This window comes from Aethalodelphis obliquidens, unplaced genomic scaffold (genome assembly GCF_003676395.1).
Source record: "Aethalodelphis obliquidens isolate GAN/ISIS:26980383/991018 unplaced genomic scaffold, ASM367639v1 scaffold10, whole genome shotgun sequence".
Taxonomy (NCBI): Eukaryota; Metazoa; Chordata; class Mammalia; order Artiodactyla; family Delphinidae; genus Aethalodelphis; species Aethalodelphis obliquidens.
The window spans coordinates 25,598,811-25,624,097 of record NW_020837954.1 but is presented as its reverse complement, the minus strand read 5'-3'; the positions used below and the strand labels follow the sequence as shown (position 1 = coordinate 25,624,097).

General features: G+C 41.7%; 1 protein-coding gene across 1 annotated transcript in view; it reads left to right on the top strand.

Moving 5' to 3' along the window:
* TRIM9 (tripartite motif containing 9) overlaps nt 1-25,287 on the top strand; it is a 110,900-nt gene that overhangs the window by 69,719 nt on the left and 15,894 nt on the right. The window contains exons 4-7 of the mRNA XM_027111221.1: nt 8,478-8,588; nt 9,714-9,867; nt 17,955-18,112; nt 19,304-19,442. Coding sequence (XP_026967022.1) covers nt 8,478-8,588; nt 9,714-9,867; nt 17,955-18,112; nt 19,304-19,442 — 562 coding nt within the window. The remainder of the gene's footprint in view (nt 1-8,477; nt 8,589-9,713; nt 9,868-17,954; nt 18,113-19,303; nt 19,443-25,287) is intronic.

Below are 25,287 nucleotides of genomic sequence, written 5' to 3'. Positions count from 1 at the left end.
TCATATTGTCAAATTAGCCTATGTGCTGGTGTGATTGTCTCTGAACCTAGGAAATTCTTTAGCGGCTTGAGTATAATTGATCATCGCATAAAATAGTGCACCAAATTTGGTGAGCTATTTTTAAAAGCTGAAAAAAAAGGCTTTGAGGCATATGCAGATGTGACCATATTTTAGGAACACTGTCTGAAATATAAATTATAGTTAATGCTGTCCTGTGGTTTGAAAACACACTGGGAGCCAAATGTCTGTTTTCAGGGTGTGGTAGACTAATCAAATGTCAGAAAGCTACTGGAGGGAAAAAGTGCTTTTGAGCTTTCAAAAACTATCACTAACTCACATTTGGTGCTACTTGGGCAATATTCCCACTATCAGCAGAGTCAGCTGCGTCCCCAGTTTTCTTGTACGAACTGTGTATTTTGTCAGTATCCTTCCCAGGTCTTCCTTAGCTGAGTAAGGCTTTAAAATATCTTCATTGCCTGTGATCCTCAGAGGGAATTTGTGACAACACTTAAAATGTGCCATTAATGAGATCTATGCTTTTTTTCAGGAACTTTACAAATGTCATTTTTCTTTTGGTAAGCCCAAAGAAATATCTGAGAATTATTTTCATGTATGTAACATTCAGAATTTGAAATAATTCCACAATCATCTTAAATGTGTTCTCTCCCCAATATTTTAGAATGAATTCATGTGTTGAATAGTACACAACTATGATGATAGGTGATAAGTGACAGGTGTCTTCTTGGTTTCTTGGTTCCCTTGCAACTCTAGAGCCTCTGAAAGAAAAAAAATAATTATAACTATTCAAATATATTCTGAGAAAATCTAATCTTTAATTTCCATGTGTGGTTGGTAAATTAACATACCAATGACATTACTCAGTGAGAATGCTGAGGGAGAATCATAAAGCTTACTGTTTTCCAGAGCTTTCACGTTTACAGAGGGCTTCCATGTCCCCACTGTAGTTATCTATGGAATGCTTGATTTTGAATCCAAGTGTACCATTGGGTTTTGTTAGATTCATTATCACGATTGGCACTGTTATCTTTGTTATTATTTACCATGTATTGCCTGTATGTCCCCATCATGCTAGCAAAAACATTAGTTATAGGGCCATATCATTAAGAGTAGAAATTTACACTAGGGATATTACTGGCTTACTTAAGCCATTTTGCCAATGCTTCATAACAGGCAAGTAATCCTTTGATTCAGGTTGAGAGAGAAAGAGAGAGAGAGAGAATGGAAGAAAAGGAAGAAGGTAGTCAGGAAGGAAGGAGGGAAGGAAAGACGACCAAGCTCACAAAGAATTTAAAAATAATTAGATAGGATTTGACTGTTACAGTCATTTCTAGAAAGTAAAGCAAAAACTAGAAAGAAAAAGTCAATAACCCACTCAATTCCCATAAAGCTACTGGCAAGGAGTTCCATTAGTTCATTACAGTGAAGACATTTGGAAAAATTAGGCACACTGGAACACTTGAAACCTTTGCCCTCAGCAGAAGTCTTTTGGGGGTCAACTTTCATAATTTAACCACAGTTATTATTGATTACAAGCCTATCACTAATGGGGAATTCATTCGGCAAATTCTGTGGTCCTCTGCTTCCCACCGTGTAGGAGCAAAAGTCACAGAGGGTGTGTAAGGAATAGAGTGCCCAAGGTGCCCGTGGAATCGTCAGGATGCCACCACACACAGTTGGAACTCACCAAGGTTAGAGGACATACCTTTAAACACCCTCAACCCACTCTGGCAATGCCAATGAAGCATAGTCACAGAACTTGTTTAATGCCCTTTGCCTAAACCCATATATGAGTGACACTCTTAGCTCCAGAAGACACTTAAAGCACACTTTGAAGATGATGAAATAATCCACCGTATCTCACATCTTACAAAACACCATACTGGATGCATCACTTTCATTGCGGAACAGCATAAATTGTAAATGTTCTCCTGTGTGGGTGGGACCACACCAGGATGCTTCTCTCTCTCCAAATACCTTGTATTTCTTCCTTCATTAACTTCTCTGTACAAGGATACAGTATTCTATACACTGAGAGCATGCTTTGGATATTCCACTCAATGTTTATTGGTGAGGTTATTGGCATTCACACTTCTGAGATAGAAAGTTCACAGTTTTACTGTTAAAATCTCAAGCCTTCCTCAAAACAGGTATGTGTTTTATTTATTTAATAGGCCTAAATGATCCTTTTATTTTATTTATTTATTTTTGCGGTACGCGGGCCTCTCACTGTTGTGGCCTCTCCCGTTGCGGAGCACAGGCTCCGGACGCACAGGCTCAGCGGCCATGGCTCACGGGCCCAGCCGCTCCACAGCATGTGGGATCTTCCCGGACCGGGGCACGAACCCGTGTCCCCTGCATCAGCAGGCGGACTCTCAACCACTGCACCACCAGGGCAGCCCAATGATCCTTTTATTGATTAGAAACTCAAAACCTCAGACTTGTCTTTGAAATAATTAGTTGCCAATGTGGTTAAATTAATAACACTAGTACAGAGGATGGTATCTAGAGAATGGGGGAAATAGCTGCCGTATTTCCATAAACCATGTGGGAGAATGGTGGCATGTGAGACATTAAAAATGTTCTTCCTTAATTTAAATGCCTCTAAGTTTCAATGAATGTAATAATATAGGAGATAATATTCTACTCTAGGAGAAAATCAAGAGAATTATTTATTTTACTAGATGAATCTAATGGTCAAAGTACTTCACCTGTAACTCACCAATGAGTTAATTCCAAGTATCAGTTGGGCATCTTGCTTCAGGACATTATGGGACACATAGAAAAAACTATCCCCACTGACCAAAGGGACCTGTGAAGAATAGATTCTTCAAGACTGTATCTTGAAAGTACTTGTATCTTAGAAAAAAAAAAAAAGAATTGCATTATACTTAGAGGAAATTGTTTTAAATGGTGATGGAAATGTATAGATTCTATTTAAGAAAGAATATCTTGAAATATGAGAGAGAGAATGTTAGTATTTACTTAGACTAAAAATTCATTAGTCTTATCCCTCCAGACCCCATGATGAGAGAAAATACTATGAGAAAAAATATTTATTAAAAAGAAGATTTAAAGAACAATTTTTAAAGAGCCACATGTAAGAGGGAGAGGTGAATGGAGGTGGAGGAAAGGTGTCAAGGTCAATATTGGATAAAATAATGAAATTCCCCTTAATTAACCTCAGTTCTTGCTGCTCTTTGTATCACCTGAGCTGAGTGGCGAGAGATTGGCCTGTTCAAGATGTGGCGGGAAAATGTAGTTGTGGATAGGCAGAATGAAATTTCACATTTGTACTGTATAAGCTCTCGTGGGTTACTCTCTGACACTAAAAAAGTCTAAGCATTCAAAGGGGCACAGCAGTCTGTTCTCAAATTCTCCTTTTCCGAAAAGGTACAGTGTCATATCCTGACCCAAGAAATGACCTTTATAAATTTGCCACTCAACAAAATAATGCTCTTCAAGTGATCAGTAGGATTTGCCATCCAGAAGAGATGGTGACTGCTTATAAAATTGTGGAAGCCTTCTCTGAAACTGTGGACCACGGATTAATTGTCCCCTGAGAGCTGGTTTAGGCTTTAATGCACATGAAAACGGGAAGATTGTTTCCAAGTTCCTATTTGTGTCACTCCCGCAACTTGTACATTTCCTTCTTAAGAAAAGAAAATCCGGACTTCCCTGGTGGCACAGTCATTAAGAATCCGGCTGCCAATGCAGGAGACACAGGTTCAATCCCTGGTCTGGGAAGATCCCACATGCCACGGAGCAACTAAGCCCGTGTGCCCCAACTGCTGAGCCTGCGCTCTAGAACCTGTGAGCCACAACTACTGAGCCCACGTGCCACAACTACTGAAGCCCACGGGCCTAGAGCCTGTGCTCCGCAGCAAGAGAAACCACCACAAGGAGAAGCCCCCGCACTGCAACAAAGAGTAGGCCCCGCTCACCGCAACTAGAGATAGCCTGCATGCAGCAACGAAGACCCAACGCAGTCAAAAAAAATTAAAAATAAATAAATAAAAGAAACTACTTAAATCCAGCCAGCTGCAAACATGGTGCCAAGGGTTTCTCCAGAGCATCAGAGCCACTGCACAGAAATGTGGAACTCAAAGAAAAAGTGATATGGCCTGGCTTCCTAAGAATTGTTTTTCATAAAAAAATATAATGTAGAAATAAATAATAATAATGTGGTAGAAATAACACAGAGTAAAGAAGGTAGCAAGTAAGAAAGCTGATAAAGACACTCAGAGAGGGACTTCCCTGGCGGTCCAGTGTTTAAGACTTCGCCTTCCAATGCAGGGGGTAGGGGTTTGATCCCTGATCCGGGAGCTAATATCCCAAATGCCTTGTGGCCAAAAAAACCAAAACATAAAACAGAAGCAATATTGTAACAAATTCAATAAAGACTTTTAAAAATGGTCCACATCAAAAAGATCTTTAAAAAAAAGGGGGGGGGCTTCCCTGGTGGCACAGTGGTTGAGAGTCCGCCTGCCGATGCAGGGGACGTGGGTTCGTGCCCCGGTCTGGGAAGATTCCACATGCCGCGGAGCGCCTGAGCCCGTGAGTCATGGCCGCTGAGCCTGCGCGTCCAGAGCCTGTGCTCCGCAACGGGAGAGGCCACAACAGTGAGAGTCCCGCGTACTGCAAAAAAAAAACAAAAAAAAAAAACAAGACACTCAGAGAAAAAAATATTTATACTCTTAAAAGATTTAATTATCTGGCTGATTTCCATAAGATGGGAAATCTTGCTAGATTAATTAATTGAGAAACTAAAAGTTAATTATGAGGGACTTCCGTGGTGACGCAGTGGTTAAAAATCCGCCTCTCAACGCAGGAGACATGGGTTCGAGCCCTGGTCTGGGAAGATCCCACATGCCGCAGAGCAGCTAAGCCCGTGCGCCACAACTACTGAGCCTGCGCTCTAGAGCCCGTGAGCCACAGCTACTGAGCCCACGTGCCACAACTACTGAAGCCCGTGCACCTAGAGCCTGTGCTCCACAAGAGAAGCCACTGCAAGGAGAAGCCCACGCACTGCAACGAAGAGTAGCCCCCACTCGCCACACCTAGAGAAAGCCCGTGCTCATCAACGAAGACCCAACGCAGCCAAAAATAAATAAATAAATATATAAATAAATAAAATTTTTTCAATCTTATAAAAAAAAATGTTAGTTATGAAACACCCAAAAATGCTGCTTCTGGGAACCCCACTGTTTAATTTTTAATAGTGATTTTTATCACAGGCTACTGTGATCATTGCAAAACGGTTGATTAAAATGCTTTAAAAATGGACCAGCATCCATTGTGGCAACAGTGGGAGTTGAGAGCCAAGAATTTAGGGATGTTGAGTCCTTCCAAGAAGCGTGAACCATGGACTACAGGAGCCAATGGCAAACAGCCTTGAAACTCACAGACTCTTGGCAGTGCAACAGTGAAGCTTCTTAAGAGTAGTCAGAGCCCCCAACACTCCCACAGCTCCTGTTGCACCAAAAAACCTTGCTTGAGAAGGAAACTTATAGAGGCAGACATAGAATTTTATGAGGCCTGAGTAATGTATTTATTTCAGCACATTGAGGTCATAAAATTATCATTGAGCTGAATGTTCTGGAAAGTAAACACAATTCCATCTTTTTTGCCTCAAAAGCAGACTTACTTTGGGTTACAGCGCTCAGATCCAGTCTGTGCTTGTTGTTTGGACTTTCAGTACCAGTCAGTTCTGCATAGTCTAGAGCAGATGCCATTTGGATAGTGAATGGTGACTGCTGAGGTTTCTGCTACCTAGCAGCATTGATGCACAGGCGGCTGAAATGTAAAAACATTTTCTGGGAACAATTTAGTCAAGCCTCATATAGCAGAGAGGAGTAGCGTATTAGCTGTAGGTCACCTGTGTTGCATTTTTAAGGGTTTAACCTGTGGGTGTTTTTTTTCCCCTAAGAAGCAGAAACTTAACCTTTCTTTACTTTCCGATTTTAAAGTAAAATAATAAAATACAGTAATTTGCATTCCTTGAGCCCAGACCAACAGACGGTGGTGGTAGTTTGACAGAAACATACTAGATGTCAGAAGGAAATAAATCAAACAGTGAATTTAAAATTTGATCTCTCCACCCCCGCCAGTCAAAATCACAAAACAATCCCCACATCGAAGTTGGTTTCTTTCACAATTCCGATAAAGAGATTTTAAAGCCTACATTTTATTTTTTAATTATATTAAAAGTTTAAAAGCAATAACAAATCAGCTGTCAAAATATTAGGAGACTCCAAATAGTCAGAACAATCTTGCAAAAGAAGGGCAAAATTGGAGTTCTCACACTTCCTAATTACAAAATGTACTGCAAAGCTATGAAGTATAATACTGGCATAAAGACAGACAAAAGACCACTATTGAATAGAGCCCAGAAATAAACTCTCACACATATGGTCAAATGATTTTTGACAAGGGTTCCAAGACCATTCAATGGGAAAAAGGAAGTTTTGTAACAAATGATGCTGGGGAAACTGGCTATCTTCATGCAAAAGAATGAAGTTGGGCAGGTATAAAAATTAACCCAAGGTAGATCAAAGATTGAAATGTAAGAATTGAAACTATAAAACTCATAGATGAAAACATAGGGCAAATGCTTCATGACGCTGGATTTGGCAATGATTTCTTGGATATGACACCAAAGACACAGGCAACAAAAGAAAAAGTAGACAAATCGGACTTCATGAAAATTTATAAACTTTGTGCATCAAAAGATAGCAAGAAAACCAAACAATCCAATTTAAAAATGGGCAAAGGACTTGAATAGACCTTTCGCCAAAGAAGATACACAATAAACACATGAAAAGATGCTCAAGGGCTTCCCTGGTGGCGCAGTGGTTGAGAGTCCGCCTGCCGATGCAGGGGACACGGGTTCTTTCCCTGGTCCGGGAAGATCCCACATGCCGCGGAGCGGCTGGGCCCATGAGCCATGGCCACTGAGCCTGCGTGTCCGGAGCCTGTGCTCCGCAACAGGAGAGGCCACAAAAGTGAAAGGCCCGCATACCGCAAAAAAAAAAAAAAAAAGTTAAAATAGTAAGTTTTATGTATATTTTATGAAAATAAAAAAATCAGAAAGGAAGATCAACAATAATGAATGGATGAACTGTCAAAAAATTAGGAAGAAATTTGTGTCAAAAAATAGGTTAAATTATGATAAGCCATGCAATCAGATATTTATGTAACCAGTAACATTTATTGATGACGGCAACACGGGAAATGCCTATGATATGGTGTTAAGTGGGAGGAGATAAAATTGTCACATACTATAATTGCAGCTATAACTAAATCTAGCTCGGAAAGAAAACTGAAAGGAAATATCAAAATGCTTAACAATTTGCATTGGAGTGGTGAGGTGATTTGCTTTTTTTTTTTTTTTTTTTTACCTATTTTCCTACTGTTTTTGAAAGAGGGTGTCATAATCCTTCATGGAAAATAAATTTATAATGAAAACTGAAAAGAAGGAACAAGGAAAAGTTTTAAAATCATTGTTATTAAAACCCCTTTTAGTTATTACCCATAAAATCCAGAACGGTGGTTATTTTTGAGGCTTTTGCCAAGTAGTATAAATATAGAGGATGAGTAATTGAGGTTCCTAGAAAACCCTTGTTCAACTCTATGCTTCAAAAACTGCTTCAGGATTTGGGTCACTGAGCAGAGGACACAGAAGATGAACGTTTCTAAAGAAGGAAACTTTTCAAGGACTGCCATGCCCTTGACACTGGGCAAAGACAACTTCCTGGAGAGGAAAAACTGCATGTTCAGAGAGATGCCTCTCTAGGTTAAGGTAGACTCATCTCTCGGCAAATAGCCTTTGAAACTGCTTTCCAAAGTGAAGCAGTGAGTGATGCTAAGTGGATTATAACGTGATTCTGTATCCATCTTTCTCTGGCATACTTGCTGTCATTAGCTCATTGTCTTTCAGCAAGTTCCACCTCTAGCCCTACTCTACCACCCACCCAGGGAAAAGAGAATTGGAACAAGAGAGGATCTGTGTTCAGATGATGTCTGCTCTTTAGGAGGGACGGGTAGAGGGCTTCTGTCCCAGAGCAGAAGCTGCAGCTGCACTTCAGGTTACTCAGCTCCTTGACAGGCTCTCCACGACCTCCCACTTAGAGCAGCTCCCGGAAGAGGGGAGTGAGGGGGACCTGTGGAAGATGTCCCTTGAGGCACCAAGGTAACCCGCTTCCCAGAGGTCCAACATCTGCGTGCCTTTCTGATGGGTCCAGTTGTTATAAGCCCCTCCCCATAAGAGCCATTATCTAATCAGTCTTCCAGAGCCATTGTCCGCAGCAGACATTGCCACGCCACAAATACTCTCATAAATTTAGTTCCATTCCATGATGCTCTTGGATTCCGGTTGAAAGAAGCTTTCCAAAGTCCCAGTTTGCTTTCTTTTCTACCCTCTGCCATTTTGGACCATTCTGTTGTCTCATCAATCCTAGGTGGTTCGAGATCAGATCTCTCACTGCACAGTGAAGTTGCGCCAGACCACGGGTCTCATGGAGTACTGCCTGGAGGTGATTAAGGAAAATGATCCTAGTGGCTTTTTGCAGGTAAGTGTCAACTAGCTTCTGCTTCAGATTCTCAATGCCCCACGAAACTGAGTCTACGACGCCAAGGCCAGACTCCCAACGGCCCTGGCTGGGCATGGGCCCCTGCACATCAGAACCCACCTTTGTGTGGCCGTGCGGACATGGGTGCCTGCGGAACTTCACTGGCTTCTCAGAAGTCTCTGCCACCACGTGCTACAAGATTGAGAAGTGCATGGGCTTTTAAATTTGTTTTTGTTTATGTTTGATCATGAAAACGTAATTCCCTCTAAGTTCCTCCAAAACAGAGTTATTGCCTTGCTTAAGAATTGGGTCCCTTTACTAATATCCTGGACAGTTTTGTCAGCTAGAGATGTAATTATACAAGGTTTCTGCCTTTTTTGACACCTTCTGGCCAGTAAGTCAGTGATTTCCCAAATAAATTGAAGTTTTTTCATTCCTTGGATGTCTCATGATTTCTTCAGAGTTGTTTTAGTGACATGTTATGATGTCAACTAAATTTTACTTAACTTTTGATCCCAGTGATTAAGGGACCTTTTATTAAGGAACGTGTAGATTCCTTCCAACTGACATTCTACCAAACTGGCCAAGAACAACAGAGGGGACCTAAATATAAGAAACAGAATAGTTCTCTACCAAAGAATAAAGTCATACATGAAGATGATGTGCTTAAAGTGTAGGAAATTCTATATTACAGGTTAGCATATGCAGCCTCTCTGAACTATTTAATAAAACTGATTTCTAAGTCTTGACAGGATACCCACAGCTCATATCAGAAACTTAGGGCCGTTGGTTCTAGCAGATTTAACTAATTGCTAACATATCATTATTTAATGTTGTTGGCTTTTAGTTGATAAGTCATAAACAGCATGATCATGTATCCAGATCATATATTAGAGCAATTAACAGCAGCTAATTTTATAGAGTGCCTCCCTCTGACTCCCAAAAGTGTTCAGATTTTCATGATAAATGACGGGTCACCCTCGTCATAAAAGGCTCCTTGCTGCCTGCACAGAGACAGGAAGGGTGTGAGTCCCAAGGCACTCGGTGGGCTGCTCTGGGAGAGCCGAAGAGCTCTGTGTCCATTGTGGGGATGTATTTCTTAGGCTGTGGTCTTTGTTGTGATAGATTTCTGACGCCCTCATAAGGAGAGTGCACCTGACTGAGGATCAGTGGGGGAAAGGCACTCTCACTCCCAGGATGACCACGGACTTCGACTTGAGTCTGGACAACAGCCCTCTGCTGCAGTCTATCCACCAGCTCGACTTTGTGCAGATGAAAAGTGAGTGCCTGTGCCACCCCCCTGCCCAGTCATAGCAGTACCCCAAGTGGATCCTGGTGCTGGAAGCAGGATAAAGGCGGCTTGCCAGATTGCAGCAAACAAAAGGTAGCCTCCAGGTTTATAAATCAGCTGAGAGGTGGGAAAGTCCACACACACACACACACACACACACACACACACACACACACACACACACACACACCTCCCTCTGGTTAATGTTACAAAAATCTGGAGTGGCTCCTGTCTTATCATGTAATAGAAATGTACCCTTTTAGCTGGGTGACCTGCCTCTCAGAAAGTCAGATAAATCCAGATCAACTCAATGCTTGCGTCTTTGAGAATCTTAGAGATTTCACGTGCTCAGCATTAGAGAATAGCTGACATAAAAAGAGGAAGAAAGAGAGAGAGCTGTACATAAAATCTTGTTACAGATAGTAACCCAGATATATTGATATAAATCAAGGGAGTTAGAATTGAGACTGCTTCCACAGGAGTAGAGATAGTGGCATACAATTGAGTGTAGATTAGCGGGAATTTGAGAGGATCAGTCAGCCTGCCTGTAGTGGTCAGGAAAATGAGACCCTGGACACAGAAGGAAAATGAAAATATGAAATAAATTTTAACTTTTTAAACATTTTGGTCCATGCAATTAGGGGATATGGCAAGATCTGTTTGAGATTTGGGGTGGCTGAGGGGAAGTACAAGTACTTAAAATTATCTTAAGGAAAATAACTCTTTGAAAAAAGCTAAAAACTCAAACCAAACATGCAATGATATTTTTATGGCAGTGTAAGTAATAGCCCATTTGAAAAATATTTCTGATTTTTTAAAACTTCTTATTGTGAAATAATTATACATTCACAGGAAGTTGCAGCAATATTAAGGAGAGGTCCCCTGTACCCTTCAGCCAGTTTCCATCAGTGGTTACATCTAGCGTTTAACTATCACGTAATATCAAAACCAGGAAATTGACATTGGTACAGTGTGTGTGTGTAGTTCTGTGCCATCAGGTCACATGTATAACCGCCTCTGCAATCGAGATACAGAACTCTTCCATCACCACAAAGATTTCCCTCCTGCTGCCTCTTTTAGTTACACCCACACGCCTCCCCTCCCCCATCCCCAATCCCTGGCAACCACTATCTGTCCTCTATCCCTCTAACTTTGTCATTTTCGGATCTTTTTTTTAAAACTGAAGAAATTGATTTGCTCTTTGCTTCTCCCAATTTAAGCATCCGTGTAATAAATAACTTAGAATTCAGTGCTTTAACATTTTTGTTTCTTAAGAAAAATCTGCATGCGTCCTTTTATTAGACAGAGAGAGCCATATAACCCAGCGAGTGTTAGGGCTACAGACTACATCATGCAGTTACACTTATCCCTGTCCCTGGCACATGTACTTCCCTCATTTTTTTAATGGATTTTGACCCTCTTTTATTTTCAGTTTTCTCATCTTTTTGTTTCATATGTATTGCTTTGGGATAATGCCTTAATTTTCGAAGTAAGTAGTGTATAGATTATAAATAAAAATGCTTCGTTGTAGTAACAAAAATAGTTAGCATTTACTGACTGCCTACCAAACCAGACACACTCATAATTGCTTTCCATGGATTAACTCATTTTATTCGCACAATCCTAGTAGGCAGCTGAGGAAACTGAGGCACAGGAAGACTGGGTTACTTGCCTGAGCTCACCCAGCTAGCGAGTGGCAGGGCCGGGATTCAAACGCGGTGAGCATGTTTCCAGAACCCACACCTACAACTTCTGGTTTGTGCTGTAAAGTTAATGCCTTACTAAGTGGCTTCTTCAAGGAATAACTGAAGTCTTCTCTTAAACTTAAGAAATTTAACTTTTTGTTGCAGCAGTGCTTTCAAGCTTTAAAATTTTTTTTCTTTAACACCTACACAGTAGCCTGTGATGTGTCACCATCCAAGTAGTATAGACAGCCTGAGGTAAAGCCCTCTTGATCAGCCTCTCTCTTTGCCCAGTTCCTTCAAGGAGGTAGAATCATTGAAAGGTTATGTCATAAGTAGCTCAGAGGAGAAAATGTGTCCCAAAAGGGCAATGTAAGGGCTTTTGGTGGAAGAGAAAAAAAAAAAAGAGCCAATCCAATTAGCCTTGGTGATGGGGCAGGAGGAGGGGCTGGTAGAGGATAGAAGCCTCAGGGCTTTCAGATGGTTTAATCAGCTGGAGAGCCCTCTCCTCCCCCATCCGTCCTGAGTCATGTCCATCTGCCATGGTGGACTCCAGGCCAGCTGGCACGATGGTAACTATTGTACTGGAGTGAACTGGCCCTTCATCTGATGTGGGAACTGCAGGTTCACGTGTCGTGCATCACAGACCACATTCCTAAAGCATTCTCACTTGGCCATTTAGGGCTGCACACAGGAGTTAAGTGTGGACACGACTGTACACACAGGAGAGAATGTCACACACGCTAAAGGCCAAAACGCAGAGAGCTCTCGCAGCAAAAATTCACCTGGAACACAAAATTATCCAGAACAGTTATTTATGAATTTAATATAGCAGGTCATTTGGTATGAGAGTGGATTATTCCATTTTCCTTTTCAACACTTCATGTTAATTTAATTTACTTCTGTTAAGTATCCCTCTGCAGAGTTCATTTATAAGCTTTGCTTTGTGCTCATTAAGTTTAATTAATTCAGTGAGAGCCCAGTCCTCTTTAGAATCTGAATAATTTTTATCTGTCATGCTTTCAATGGAAAGAAAAAGCCAAAAGGTATGACACAGTAGAACTTGATTGACGGTAGTTAGGACTTCTCCTACTGGCCCCTTTGATATCTGTTAGTATATACACAACCTTGCCCTGTGTAGTGTTGGTCTTTTTATTTTCTTAGGGTATTCATAGTCAGTTTAATAAACTGTGCTTTCACAGCTTGTCAGTAAAAATATCTCAAGAAATTACACCCCAATATCCATGTACAAATGGCCAAATTTAAGTAGCATTTGGAATGGTGTTAATCTGACCATTGTGAGACTAACAATACGTTAGTTTCAATATATGATATCTAATTGTGCGAAGTGGATTAGCAGAAACTTTAAAATATTTTCAGAGTTACTAGAAATATGTATTTAAAGCTATGATTCAAACTTACAGCTAGAATATCTGTTTAATGCCTGACTCAAAATCTGAGCATCTCTCTGGTTTTGAAATTTCATCTCAGGTGCCTTTTTTTTTTTTTTTCGGTACACGGGCCTCTCACTGTTGTGGCCTCTCCCGTTGCAGAGCACAGGCTCCGGATGCGCAGGCTCAGCAGCCGTGGCTCACGGGCCCAGCCGCTCCGCAGCATGTGGGATCTTCCCGGACCAGGGCACGAACCCGCGTCCCCTGCATCAGCAGGTGGACTCTCAACCACTGTGCCACCAGGGAAGCCTGCCTTTCTTTTTTTAATATCAAAGAAGATAGGTCTGTGGTTGGTTTTTAAATATTTCCACTTAGGCCAGCTGCTACTCAGCTAAAATGCATGGCCTAAAATTATTCTCTTATTAGTTAAGGATTTAACTGATCTGCTCTTTCTGATTCCATATCACCCTCAAGCAATTGAGATTTGAGTAGAGAATGCTGGTACCCTCTTTGTTCAAATATTCCTAAATTGTGATGGCATGTTTTCCAGTTGCATTTTGATTAGAAAATCATCTTACCCTCTTTCCAGACTATGGGAGTTGTGCTTGATCTCTCAGGCTTTTCTTTTGTAGAAAACAACTGATTAAACTTTGTTTTCTGTTTTTATTATGGAGTAATGAACACATTTTTCCTTAATTCTAAATTGCTATTTTCAATGCTTACCAGGCCATGGGAAGGAAATTTTAATGTTTTTTTTCCCAGTCTATCAAGGGCTCTGCTGCTTGGCTCAGAATAGATTTCAGACACCTACACTCTCCCAGAAAAATATTACCCCAGAATTGCCTAAGTACACAAAGTGGTCCAAGGTTCATGAGTCAGTGCTGAAATGAAACCCAGTGTGTTCATTCCAGCCCAGGATGAAACATTGACCTGATGGTCTATCAAGCGTTTTTAGCACATAGACCAATGGCTGTTAATCCCTTGAGTGCCTCTACTCACATAAGGACACATTTATCTTCATTAACTAGTGTTGAATGTTAAAAGCCCTGAGTATGCACCAAGGTCATGGGCAAGGACAGTATGATCTGAACAGACCCTCCTATAAATCATGGAGAACGAATGCACAGAGCTTTGGCAGGGATGGGAATGAGCACACGTGCGGACTCGTGTGGAAGCTGTTCATGGTCTGAGGGCCTGGAATTCGTGTCCTCAAAGCCCGTGTTCACATTTATCCTTAGCAAAATACTAGTGATAGCTTTCCAGAAACAGCCTGTCCTTCCTCTAAAGTCTAAACTTTCCTCAGATGCCATTTGTATTATTCAACCACCATAAAAAGGAAAGACAGTCTACAAAGGAACCTTCAGAGAACATGACGGAGTAAAATTGCTTTCCCAACCACCATAGCTCTTAAGGTGAAATGTTTCTTTAATCTATACCAGCAATTCTTGAGAAGCTTTATTGTTCACATTATAGGAACCAAAAATGTTTCATTCTCTTGGAATTAGGCCTACACTTTCCGTCTCATTCACTATTACTGAACCCCAGACTGGAGAGGCAATAAAAACATCCAGCCCCTGGAACCAACCAGCTGGGCATCAAAACCCAGCTCTGCCACTGACTAGTGGTGAACTCTTTCTGTGTTTCAGTTTCTTTGTCTAAAATAGGGATAATAACAGTACCTACCTTGTGGGGTCGTGCTGAAAATTAAATGAGTGAACACATGTAAGCCTCTGCCCACAGTCTGGCCCTCAGCAGTGTTTCCACAGCACGGGATCTCTTTTCTCCCATTGTCCTCACCACACTCCTGTGAAACCTCACAGAGGAATTCTGGATGGTTGTGAGTGCTCTCAATCTGAAAAGTACTGCGAAGAGGGAAAAGTAAACAAATGTGAAAAACGTGAGAGATAATTTGAACTAGAATGGCCTTTAAAAGGGAAGACGTTTGAGGGCTTCCCTGGTGGTGCAGTGGTTGAGAGTCCGCCTGCCGATGCAGGGGACACGGGTTCGTGCCCCGGTCCGGGAGGATCCCACATGCCGCGGAGCGGCTGGGCCCGTGAGCCATGGCCGCTGAGCCTGCGCGTCCGGAGCCTGTGCTCTGCAGCGGGAGAGGCCACAACGGTGAGAGGCCCACGTACCGCCAAAAAAAAAAAAAAAAGGTAAGACATTTGAAAACCTTGGTATAACAAGCCACTGTGGCAGAATTTAATTTTGAGATGAGGCTCCACCAGACCCCAGGGAAGTCAATAAGAACAGCTACCCTCCTGTGTCAAAGAGAATTTTTAGGCTGAAGCTTGATTTTACAGGCTAAAAGGATGCTGAGTACTAGAATTCTGATCAGGTCAGGGGAAACTAGTTCTTTAGGAAAAATAAAGATGTCCAGGAATGATCATGAAGGAGTTAAGATAGTTATTGTAGCTCCAACTATAGGAATTTCAATAAAATAAAACCTTCTCTCTCAGAGTTCAGCCCAGGAACTGTAATGCTGTCCATTTCCAAACCACAAGAGATAAATCCATTTGAAAATACTTTATATTCTTGTAGGTCATTTATTTTATACCTAATAAAGTGAAAAAGGGTAATAATAATATAACACCCAGTATAAAATCCGTTGTTCTGAAATGCCAGCCTTAGTCTTTGCTAATGAGGCTGTAATTATGTCCCATTTCCTTTTATATGCAACATCACTTTGGGGTAAATAAGGAAAAAGAAAAAATAATTCTCAGCACATTGAGAAATAGATTTAGATACATGCAAATGTTTCTGGGTTCCTTCCTTCTCTCTCTTCCTTTCTCTCTCTCTCTCTCTGTCTCTCACTTTGCTTTCTTTCTTTGCTTGTTTGTTTAAATTTGGGACACTGTTAAGATCTGAAGATTAGTGACTGGTTAGACTTTTTTCTCTCTTCTTGGCCTTTTAAAGTGTATCCACTGAGGACTTATGAATGAAGTTCACATGCTTTAATTATATATGACACCATGTATTTCAATTAATCTTTTAATTATACCTATGTCTATATGGGAAATTTGAGGTTTCTTATCAGAGACATTGCAAGTATTTGTATGATTCAAATTGAAAACATCTTGTGATCTTATTCTTTGATTTTAAAATTGATGAAATGTAAACTTGCCTGAAACATGAACAAAGGGAAAATGAAGACTGATAGGGCACATAATGAAATAGAGTCCAAGAAATTGTTGTTTTATGGAAGGCTGTAACCATTAGGCACAGCTAAGAGCAAATGTCCCCGGGGAGAATCATTCCATGTCTCTAGAAGCCCTTTGAAGAATGGTTTGCTTAAACTTGTCAGATTTTACTCCACTGTTGATATGTTAAGATGTATTCTGTTTATACGAAAAAAAATTTAAATGACAAAGTAAGTTCCTAACTGGAATAATGACCTTAAGTTAACCTCCAATTACAACTCCTAGATGATACCTGTTACATGTAGATGGTCATTAGAATCATTCGAAGCAGTTCTGTCTTCTGTCTCCTCTTCCCAGCCAGTCCTGTAGTCTATGTATTGAACAAGGCAGTGCGTTTATTTCCTTTCCTCCAATTCCAGATTTCCTCTGAGGCTGCAGAGCCATTGTTCTCTGATAAGATTCCACCTGAACCCTGTGCAATTGAAACTTGAAACATTATTTCCCTTCCTAAACTGATGACCTCCAATTACCTGGTGGTAATTTTGATTTAATTATGTTTGATCTGGTAACTCAGGCATGGTTTTCTTGTCATGTACCAGCCTTCTTAATTATAAGATAATAGACCTGCTTCACCTTCATATCACTTAGAGTCACTGCTTTTGTTTTCTAGGTAATCCACCATAGAACCTGTTTTCTAAACTGCTGTTAAATTAACCATCTTAGTCAGGGTGACTGGCAAGGAGATTTAATTCAGTGCATGACACTCCAAGTCCAGTTTTGGTACAGCATACCAGGTGTTCCACAGTTAACATTTGTTCACCTGAATGTCCCTGGACGTGGTCCACACCATTCTCTCCTGTGTTAAAGGGCTACAAAAATAAATTCATGTTTTGGTGCTGAAAAATAATTTTAAGCAGTTAGTAAAAACACTGCTCCCAGATACATAAATTGAGTTCATATGTTAGGAGCTAGGATTATTCATTCGCTGACATTTCTATGTCTGTATGTCTGAAGGCTCAACTAATCTGCAGTTTTAAGTAATACAAGACTCAGCACAAAATGGGGGGGGGGCTGGTATTGTGACTAGTACCACTGTGACAGATTCTCACAAGGTCACAAGGACACTCTGACCTTCCCTGCCAGGCCCCATCTGTTCCCATACTCCTCTCTAGGTTCACAGTTGACTGCTCTACACCTACAGAAAGAACAGACTTGAGCTAGTGCCATTTTCAAGGTATAGCTGCTTTGAAAGAATGGTGTCAAATTCCTCAGAAGTTTCAAAACTGAGAAATCACTGTTTGTGTCACTTGGTACCAAATTTTCAAAAATCCAGAGCTATAGCTACTTATGTGCACAAAACCTTGAGTGGAATCACTAATGAAAAATGATAGAACCTTAGAAATATAGTGGTTTCAGAGCTATTTCTCAGCATAGGCAGTTCCCATTTTATTAAATGTGGTTTAAGGCTCAGAATAAACTCTATGATAAATTCATCAGCCATGTTATGGGGGTGAAACAGGCTTCAGTGGGCTGGATGGGACATCCATTTCCTACGTGAAACACTTCTCTTAGGGGTGCTGTCTTCGGTGCTCAAGGGGGTGAGAACAGAGCCGTTGTCTCCCCGCCAGGTAAGGTAGGAAGTACCACCATGAGCTGGGGAAAGGCAGCGCAGTAGACCAGAAACCACTGCCGCTCCTGGAGACTCTAGGAGGGATCCTGTTCAGGCGCCCCCCACCTCCATACACCCCAGGCTAGCTGCTTAGCCCAGCCACTTGGCCTAAGGAAGGGCGTGCTTCTCATTCCTAGATACTGAAAATGTTGGCAGCTCGACAGAAGCCAGTGTTACACTAATTTCTGTTTAGCTTCCTCTCCAGTCCCAGCGACTCCCATCCTACAGCTGGAGGAGTGCTGCACCCACAACAACAGCGCTACGCTGTCCTGGAAACAGCCGCCCCTGTCCACGGTGCCCGCCGAAGGATACATTCTGGAGCTGGATGACGGCAATGGTGGTCAGTTCCGGGTAAGTGGAGAACCTACGGCTTTTCAGCCAAAACCGGTGACGACCTCGGAGGACCCACCATGGAGTCTCCGACCCATCCCGGCAGGGCCTGCCTGCTCTTCATCTGAGGCCTGATTTCTCCATGTCCCATCAAAGAAGGACAAAGGAGTCCCTGAATAGAAACTGCTCCACTCTTCTGAAGAGAAAATATTGATACGTGCAGTACTGCCAGCTCTGGTGTCAGATTGCCTGCATTCAAGTCCCAACTCCCCCACTTGGCTCTGGGACTGTGCCCATTTCCCAGCTCTCTGAGCTTTCAGGTCCTCATTTGTAAAAAGGGGATGACAATAATATGTGCCTCGTGCACTGTTGTTAAGAGCCACTTAGATAATTCATATAAAATTCTTAACATACTGCGATCTCAGACCCCAGTCTACTGAGTATCCCACTGACAAGTTGTCATTTTAAGGCTGTGCTTTTGATGCAAATTATTTTTACTCATTACATCAGCATAATGTTGCAACGTGTACAGCTAAAGAGAGAGGCATCTGCCTAACCTATGCTAAGGATGCATTATGCTAGGATTTATTTTAAGCTTTTGAAATGTCATTCTTCCTCCCTTCCCTGTTTCCTCCCTCTTCCTTCTGTACTGTGGTGAAAATCTGAATACTCATGATTTCCCTTCCTAAACTTCAAAACTCCTATGCTTTGTGGCAGTTTCTGAAGTTATCAGTGGGTTATAAACATAGCATAGAGACCACTGCATGTTTTCAAACCTGTTTTTTACAAATCATACTGATGAATAAAGAGCTCAGTAGGTATAATATACTGAATAAATGCCAATAATAATAATAAGCAGAATGCTAACTGTAAGTACCCAGTTTTCATCTTTTAAGCCCTATCTGCTAATAACTAGCATTCAGTAAGCTGCCAGACCCATGCTAAACACAAGGCACTATGCTAGTCAGTTTGCACGTATGACCTTATATAATCCTCACACCAACCTCATAAGGTAGGTATTTTTGTCCCCATTTTACAGAGAAGGAAACTGAGGCTAAAAGAGGTCAGTTCAGTGCCCAGTAGCTCACAGGATGAGCTCAGATCAGGCAGACCCCAAAGCACCTGCTCCTGTCCACCCTGCAACATTGCCTCCTGACCAGCCCCGGGCAAGGGTTGGAGTTAAATGGTGGCCTGTTCTTTTCTGCCCCTCAGGAAGTGTATGTTGGAAAGGAGACCATGTGCACCGTGGATGGTCTTCACTTCAACAGCACATACAATGCTCGCATCAAGGCCTTCAACAAAACAGGAGTCAGCCAGTACAGCAAGACCCTGGTCCTCCAGACGTCCGAGGGTAAGGCCCTTCAGCAGTATCCCTCAGAGCGAGAACTGCGAGGCATCTAGAATGGCTGGCAAGCCCGGAGGTAACCCCACCACTGCCCACATTCGCAAGTGTTTCCATGACTTGCCCTGCATTCTGGCACAGAGCCGCTGTTTCTCTCCTGCCTTTAGCGAGCCCATGGTATGTGGACGTGATCAAACCAAAGAGTCCACAGCGGCAGTTCCAATGGCCTTGGCCGGCGGCTTCCTTTGATAACGCTCTAAATAAGCTGCAGCGGAAGAAGCTGAAAAGTGAAGGCCTCAATGTGCCGCGGTGTGTGAGACAGATGTATGTAGGCTCTAGGGCAGGCTCCCATTCTCCACGATACACACCACTGGCCAGTTTTGCCCAGACGATTCTCAATTGCTTTGTAGCGCTGGCTTGTGTCTGAGGGCGGGGCTGAGGTCCTTTCCAGCTGCGGATTTATCTGACTGAACGTGTTTCCAGGGGGTGTGGGGCGCAGGAGCCTTTCCAAGAGGGCCTGTCGGCCACTCCTGGCTTAACCAGCAAGTTCTGTTTCACACGCTGGGACCGAGGCTCCCCGTGGGCACCAGCCAGGAAGAGGCCAGCGCCTCTGCGTTACCTCGCCATTTTCACCTTTGCCAGTCCCTCTAGGCTTGGTTAGGCTGTCCGGGGCCTCCGCACAAGGTCCATCTCCAGACAACTTTTGCTTCTTGGCTATACTGTAAATATTTTGACCATCAAAGGCAAGCCATCCATGTCAGGAGAGGGGCTTGCATTTGATGGCCAGGTATAACCTCTGAGGCTGTTAACATTTTCACTCTAAAAGCAACTGCAACACATGAAATGAAACCTATGACGAGGTATTTGTGGTCGGTGCCAAAGCATTTTCAGACCTTCTGGGTGTCACTTTAATCATAGAAGCCACCCCCATCCCATGGCATTCTCCGTAACTTCCCTCTGCAGAACTGATTATGTTGATTTTGCTCACATTCCAAATGTTAGCAAAAAGAACTGTGCTCCGCTTCCCACAAACCTCAGCATGTGCCAGTCACCCCTAAAACGGTTCACATGGTTAAAAATAAGCACAACTTCAAATCCCACAGCAAGGTTGAAAGGCCCCTAGTCGTGAAAACCACACTTGGGGAGCACTTGTAAGTCTGAATGATGCTACTCAAAGAGAAGGATCTGGTGAAGGGGAAATGCCCACATACCTATCCCCCTTTGGGTTATAGGGATGTGGTAGCCGAGCCTCCCCTGGGATGATCATTTTAGCAACTTCTCTCTGGGAAGAGACCTGTCAGCTGAGAGCAATTGCCTCTTTTCCCAAAGCACCATGCTAGATGCTAAAGCCCTCCAGAAGTGTTCCTAGGTGCAATGCAGAAGGCCCTTGATGGGGATGGCCTTGTTTCCCATGTGTATACAAAGCGGTTTGATTGAAGAGTGAAGTGCATGCTATCAGAGCAGGGAGACAATCTGCAGCAGCGTTGTTCATCTGTGTCACCAGACCTATGGGAAAACTATTTCTATTCATAATGCATCATGGAAATCATACTATTCTGCTAAAATCAGTTATTAGCATAGCAGCCTGAGCACTTATGTCTCTCTTTTCATCCTGCAGGAGGATGTAGTTTCTAAGTTTCGATTAATGTTCATAAGATTATGGTGTCTAATAAATTACAGGATTGGAACTGCGATCCTTGGTACCACAGTCACAGAACTGGGGGTCATTTTCTAAAAGAAACTAACGGAACAAGTCCTCTTCCAACAAAGAAACTGTACTGTAGAAATTAATTTCCTCCATGAATTTTATATATTGTGTACAAATATAAGGTATGTATCTAAATACAAAGAAAACCCTATCATCGTGTAGATATCAGTATTCTCTGTTACTGCACAGAAGTGATTTTCTCATGATGAAATAAAGTTCACACACATACTTTCTCCATAACTTTGGTTTGTTCTATTTGTTTCTCCCTCATTCTAATTCATTCCAACAGTGAGACAAGATTTAGAAAGCAAGAAAAAATATAACGAATAGCTTATTAGGAAAAAACAGATTTGATCGATCTGTAACAATTGAGAAAGCCTGTAGAACTAAAGAATTATACCTCTTTTTTTGTTTTTTAGAAAGCAATGAGAAAAATGCCATTAACAAGAGTTTTAATAAGTTAACTGAACTTATACTTTATTAATCTTATTTCTTACCATTCCTGGAAAGATTTGCTTTGGAGATTTTTTTTCTTTGCTGCTGTTGTGGGTGATGGGATGGTTGGTTTGCTTTCTACTTTAATAAAATCTTTTATGTTCTTTTTAGCAAGAGTTGACCCCTTTCCAAGGTTCAAAATAAAAAGTCTGTATCACAGAAGGGTACGATCTCGTATGTGATAGCAAGTCTAACTCGTATTTACATGCATTTAGTCCAAGGTTTAAATCACTTATCACTTATACTCTCTGAACTATTAGAGAACCTTCTGCTGACCTAAAGGTAACTTTATGCAGGGGAGATCAAATGTCCACATTGTTGTGAATTCTGACCTTTTTTTTCAAAAGCAAATTTGTTTGTCTATTTGTTGGGCAGTATTTGATAAGTGTCTGATATGGGTATAGAGTGTTGAGCAGAGGTCACCCAGCTGTCACGGAGCTCACAGTCTAGGAAGAGAGACAGGCCTTAAAGAAATAGACATGCAAATATTGCATACTTACAAATTACGATAAACACTGTGAGAGAAGGAAAAGGGACCGTAAGGAAGACATAATTTATATAAGGGAATCAGTCAGGAAGACAATGAAAAATAATTTAATGCAATGGAATTATAAAGAATGTGTTATCAAAAGAGAAAAGGAAAGGAAAACAAATTAGTATATGAGTTCAAGTTTGCTTAGTTCCCTGAAAGCAAAGTTCTTGGGAATGTACCTAACACAGCCATGAGAATAAGACCAGTTGCAGATCTAAACCAAATTACCCTGACTTAAGAAGAAACTGAACTGTAAGCAATTAATAATTTTAATGAAATTTTAAAATAAGGCCCACAACCTGGTTGTATATATCTTTAAAGTAATTCATTTAATAGCTGTGATGGCTGTGTCACGGTCTCTGAAACCATCTACAAAAGAGTATTTGTTTAAAATATTATGTGACAAGGCCTTGTTAATACATAGAGTTCTAGGGCTCATTCTGTGTCTGGGAGACTATCCTCCTGCCCCCCACCCCCAAAGAAAAATAGACATGGGTGAGAATAGGACGGAGAAATTTTTGTTCATTTTTCTCTATTTTCCTTCTACCTACCTAAACAGACTACTTTTTTTTCTTCTTTTCAAATCTGGAGAAAAAAATAAGATAGACCAAGGATAATATTCCTGGTGCTCAGATAATTCACTGAGACTATTACCTGGCTGGAGAAAGGTCTTTCTCTGACTTCCCTCAGCTCTCAGAGCCAGGCAACTACTTCACACAGCCTTCTCAGCACAGGAGGAGCTGCAGCTCACCAATCCTTCAGGGGAATTAGAACACAGAGGGTGTTGCCTTCTGTGCAAAAAATACTCTTTAATCCAAATCTTTGCGAAAAAGATCATTTCACTGGACACATTCTTAGAAGTAGAATTACTAGACTAAAGAGTATGAACGTTTTTAAGCCCTTGATCTATGTTTGCAAATTGCTTTCCGGATAGATTTTACACCAGAAATGTATGAGCCGTTCCATTTTTAATATCACCTTAATTCTACTATTTAGAGTTTAATTTCGACTAACAAGCAGCCTCTTCTAAAAGTAAAAATGTTTCTAACAGAGGGTTTTTTAATTCGTATTTTCATAGACATAATATTCTGATTGTCTTACATCTAATAGCTACATGAAATACAACACACTACAGGGAAAATGAACATGATCTAAAGGGAAGGAGAGACTTCTCAGAGAAGGGAGAGAGAAATCCTAACAGAGGGAATAACTGTAGGTAAGGTAAAAACGTCAAATTATGCCTTGAGCTGACTTTGCAAAGGAGGCCTCATTCACTCACAAACATTAATTGAGCGAGCCGATTTGACGCTCGCAGCGATGCATACAGCATGGCCCTGCCCAGTGACTATGGGCTTTACTCTTCCTCCTTCCCTGAACTCCATGGCACCTGGCTCAGAGTGCCTAAAACTGTGGTACCACCTCACCCCTCGAGAACGAAGATTTCCACCCTACAGTGTAGGCAGTCATCTTCCAGTCAAGATGGAAGCAACAATGACCTGTGATTGGTAGGAAAAGGAAGGACAGAGTTCAGGCACAGAAGCTCCTACGTTGTTCTCACGGCAGAGCCCTTGGTGTCACTCGGCTCTCCCTCTTTTTATGCACGATTCCGCTGAGCTCACTGACCCATTTGCAAAGATCACAGCAGACCGGAAACCTCACGTTAGAAGAGAAAGGAATTTGGTATAGAAGTGAATTGAGGCTATTGGCAGCACTGAGCAGGGAAGGTAACTGGAAAAACTGTGAACAATCCAAAAAAAAAAAAAGGGGGGGAGAGAAAGAACGTTCTGTGGCATATGCTCAGAAAGTCAGAAAGTATATAATGCATTTTAGAAAGATTTCCACCTAATACATTTAAAAGTCAGTATATATTCTGGAACTCTTGATAATGGAGTATTAAGTATATCAGAAGGCTTTATGGAATTACAGTATAAGTACCCCTCAAAAAAATACTATGGTAATTTTGTGTAGAGCTTCCAAGAACTTTCTTCATTGCCCATTAAAAGATTCCATGAAAAAAGACAGCAATTTGAAAGCCAGCAGATATTTTTAGGATACGGAAATCCAGCAGAGGAATTGTATAAAAGCTATCCATTTACTATAAGGTCCTAAAAATAGGGATTCTTTTCTCTTCACCCTAAGACTGCTATATACCTCTGTACCCACTGCTATTGTTTAAACCTCCCTTCTGTTCTGTTGCTGCAACATTCCAGATTTGCCCTATGTATTACTTTCCCATTGCTGCTTTAACAAATTACCACAAGCTTAGCAGCTTAAAACGACACAGATTTATCACCTTACAGTTCTAGAGATCAGAATCCTAAATGGGTTTCACTGGGCTAAAAGTGAGGTGTCAGCAGGACTACGTTCCTTGGAGGTGGTTCTAGGGGAGAATCTGTTCTGTTTCTTTCCCAGCTTCTAGAAACCACCGGCATCCCTTGGCTCACGGCCCCTTCCTCCATCTTCAAAGCCAGCAGCATAACGTCTTCCAATCTCTTTCTGACTCTAACCCTCCTGTTTCCCTTTTATAAGCATCCTTGTGATTTATTACCTTGGGCCCACCTGCATAGTCCAGGATAATCTCCCATCTCAAGATCCTTAACTTAGTCACATCTGCAAAGTTCCTTTCGGCATGTTAGGTGCCATAGTCACAGATTCCGGGGATTATGACATGGAGATTTTTTGATGGGCCATTGTTCTGCCTACCGCACTCTATGAGGAAAGTGTTATTATTATTATTCCACTCTACATATGGCAAAACGGAGCCTTCCCTCTCCTATCCTGGGAGAGGATAAATGACGTGCCAGGTCTGGGCCTTTCAGCTCCTTTCAGCCCAGCACAGTACACTTTGATGCTGACATCAAAACAGTGCTATTTGCACTCAACCAAAAAGAGGAAAAGAGGAAAAACTACCCTAAGTCTGTTTGCTAGATGTCTGAAGACAGCTTGTAGAAGCAGTACTGTGTAGCTGCCTCACATGTTCATCCAGAAACCCCAGGCAGAAATTGGACGTTAACACTTTCAGTCATGTTAGACTTTTGCTCTAAAGAACAATATTCCTGCTTTAAGAAGGAGATGTGAGAGTGACTGTCATTTCCAGTATCCAAGCATGTCCTTGGGTC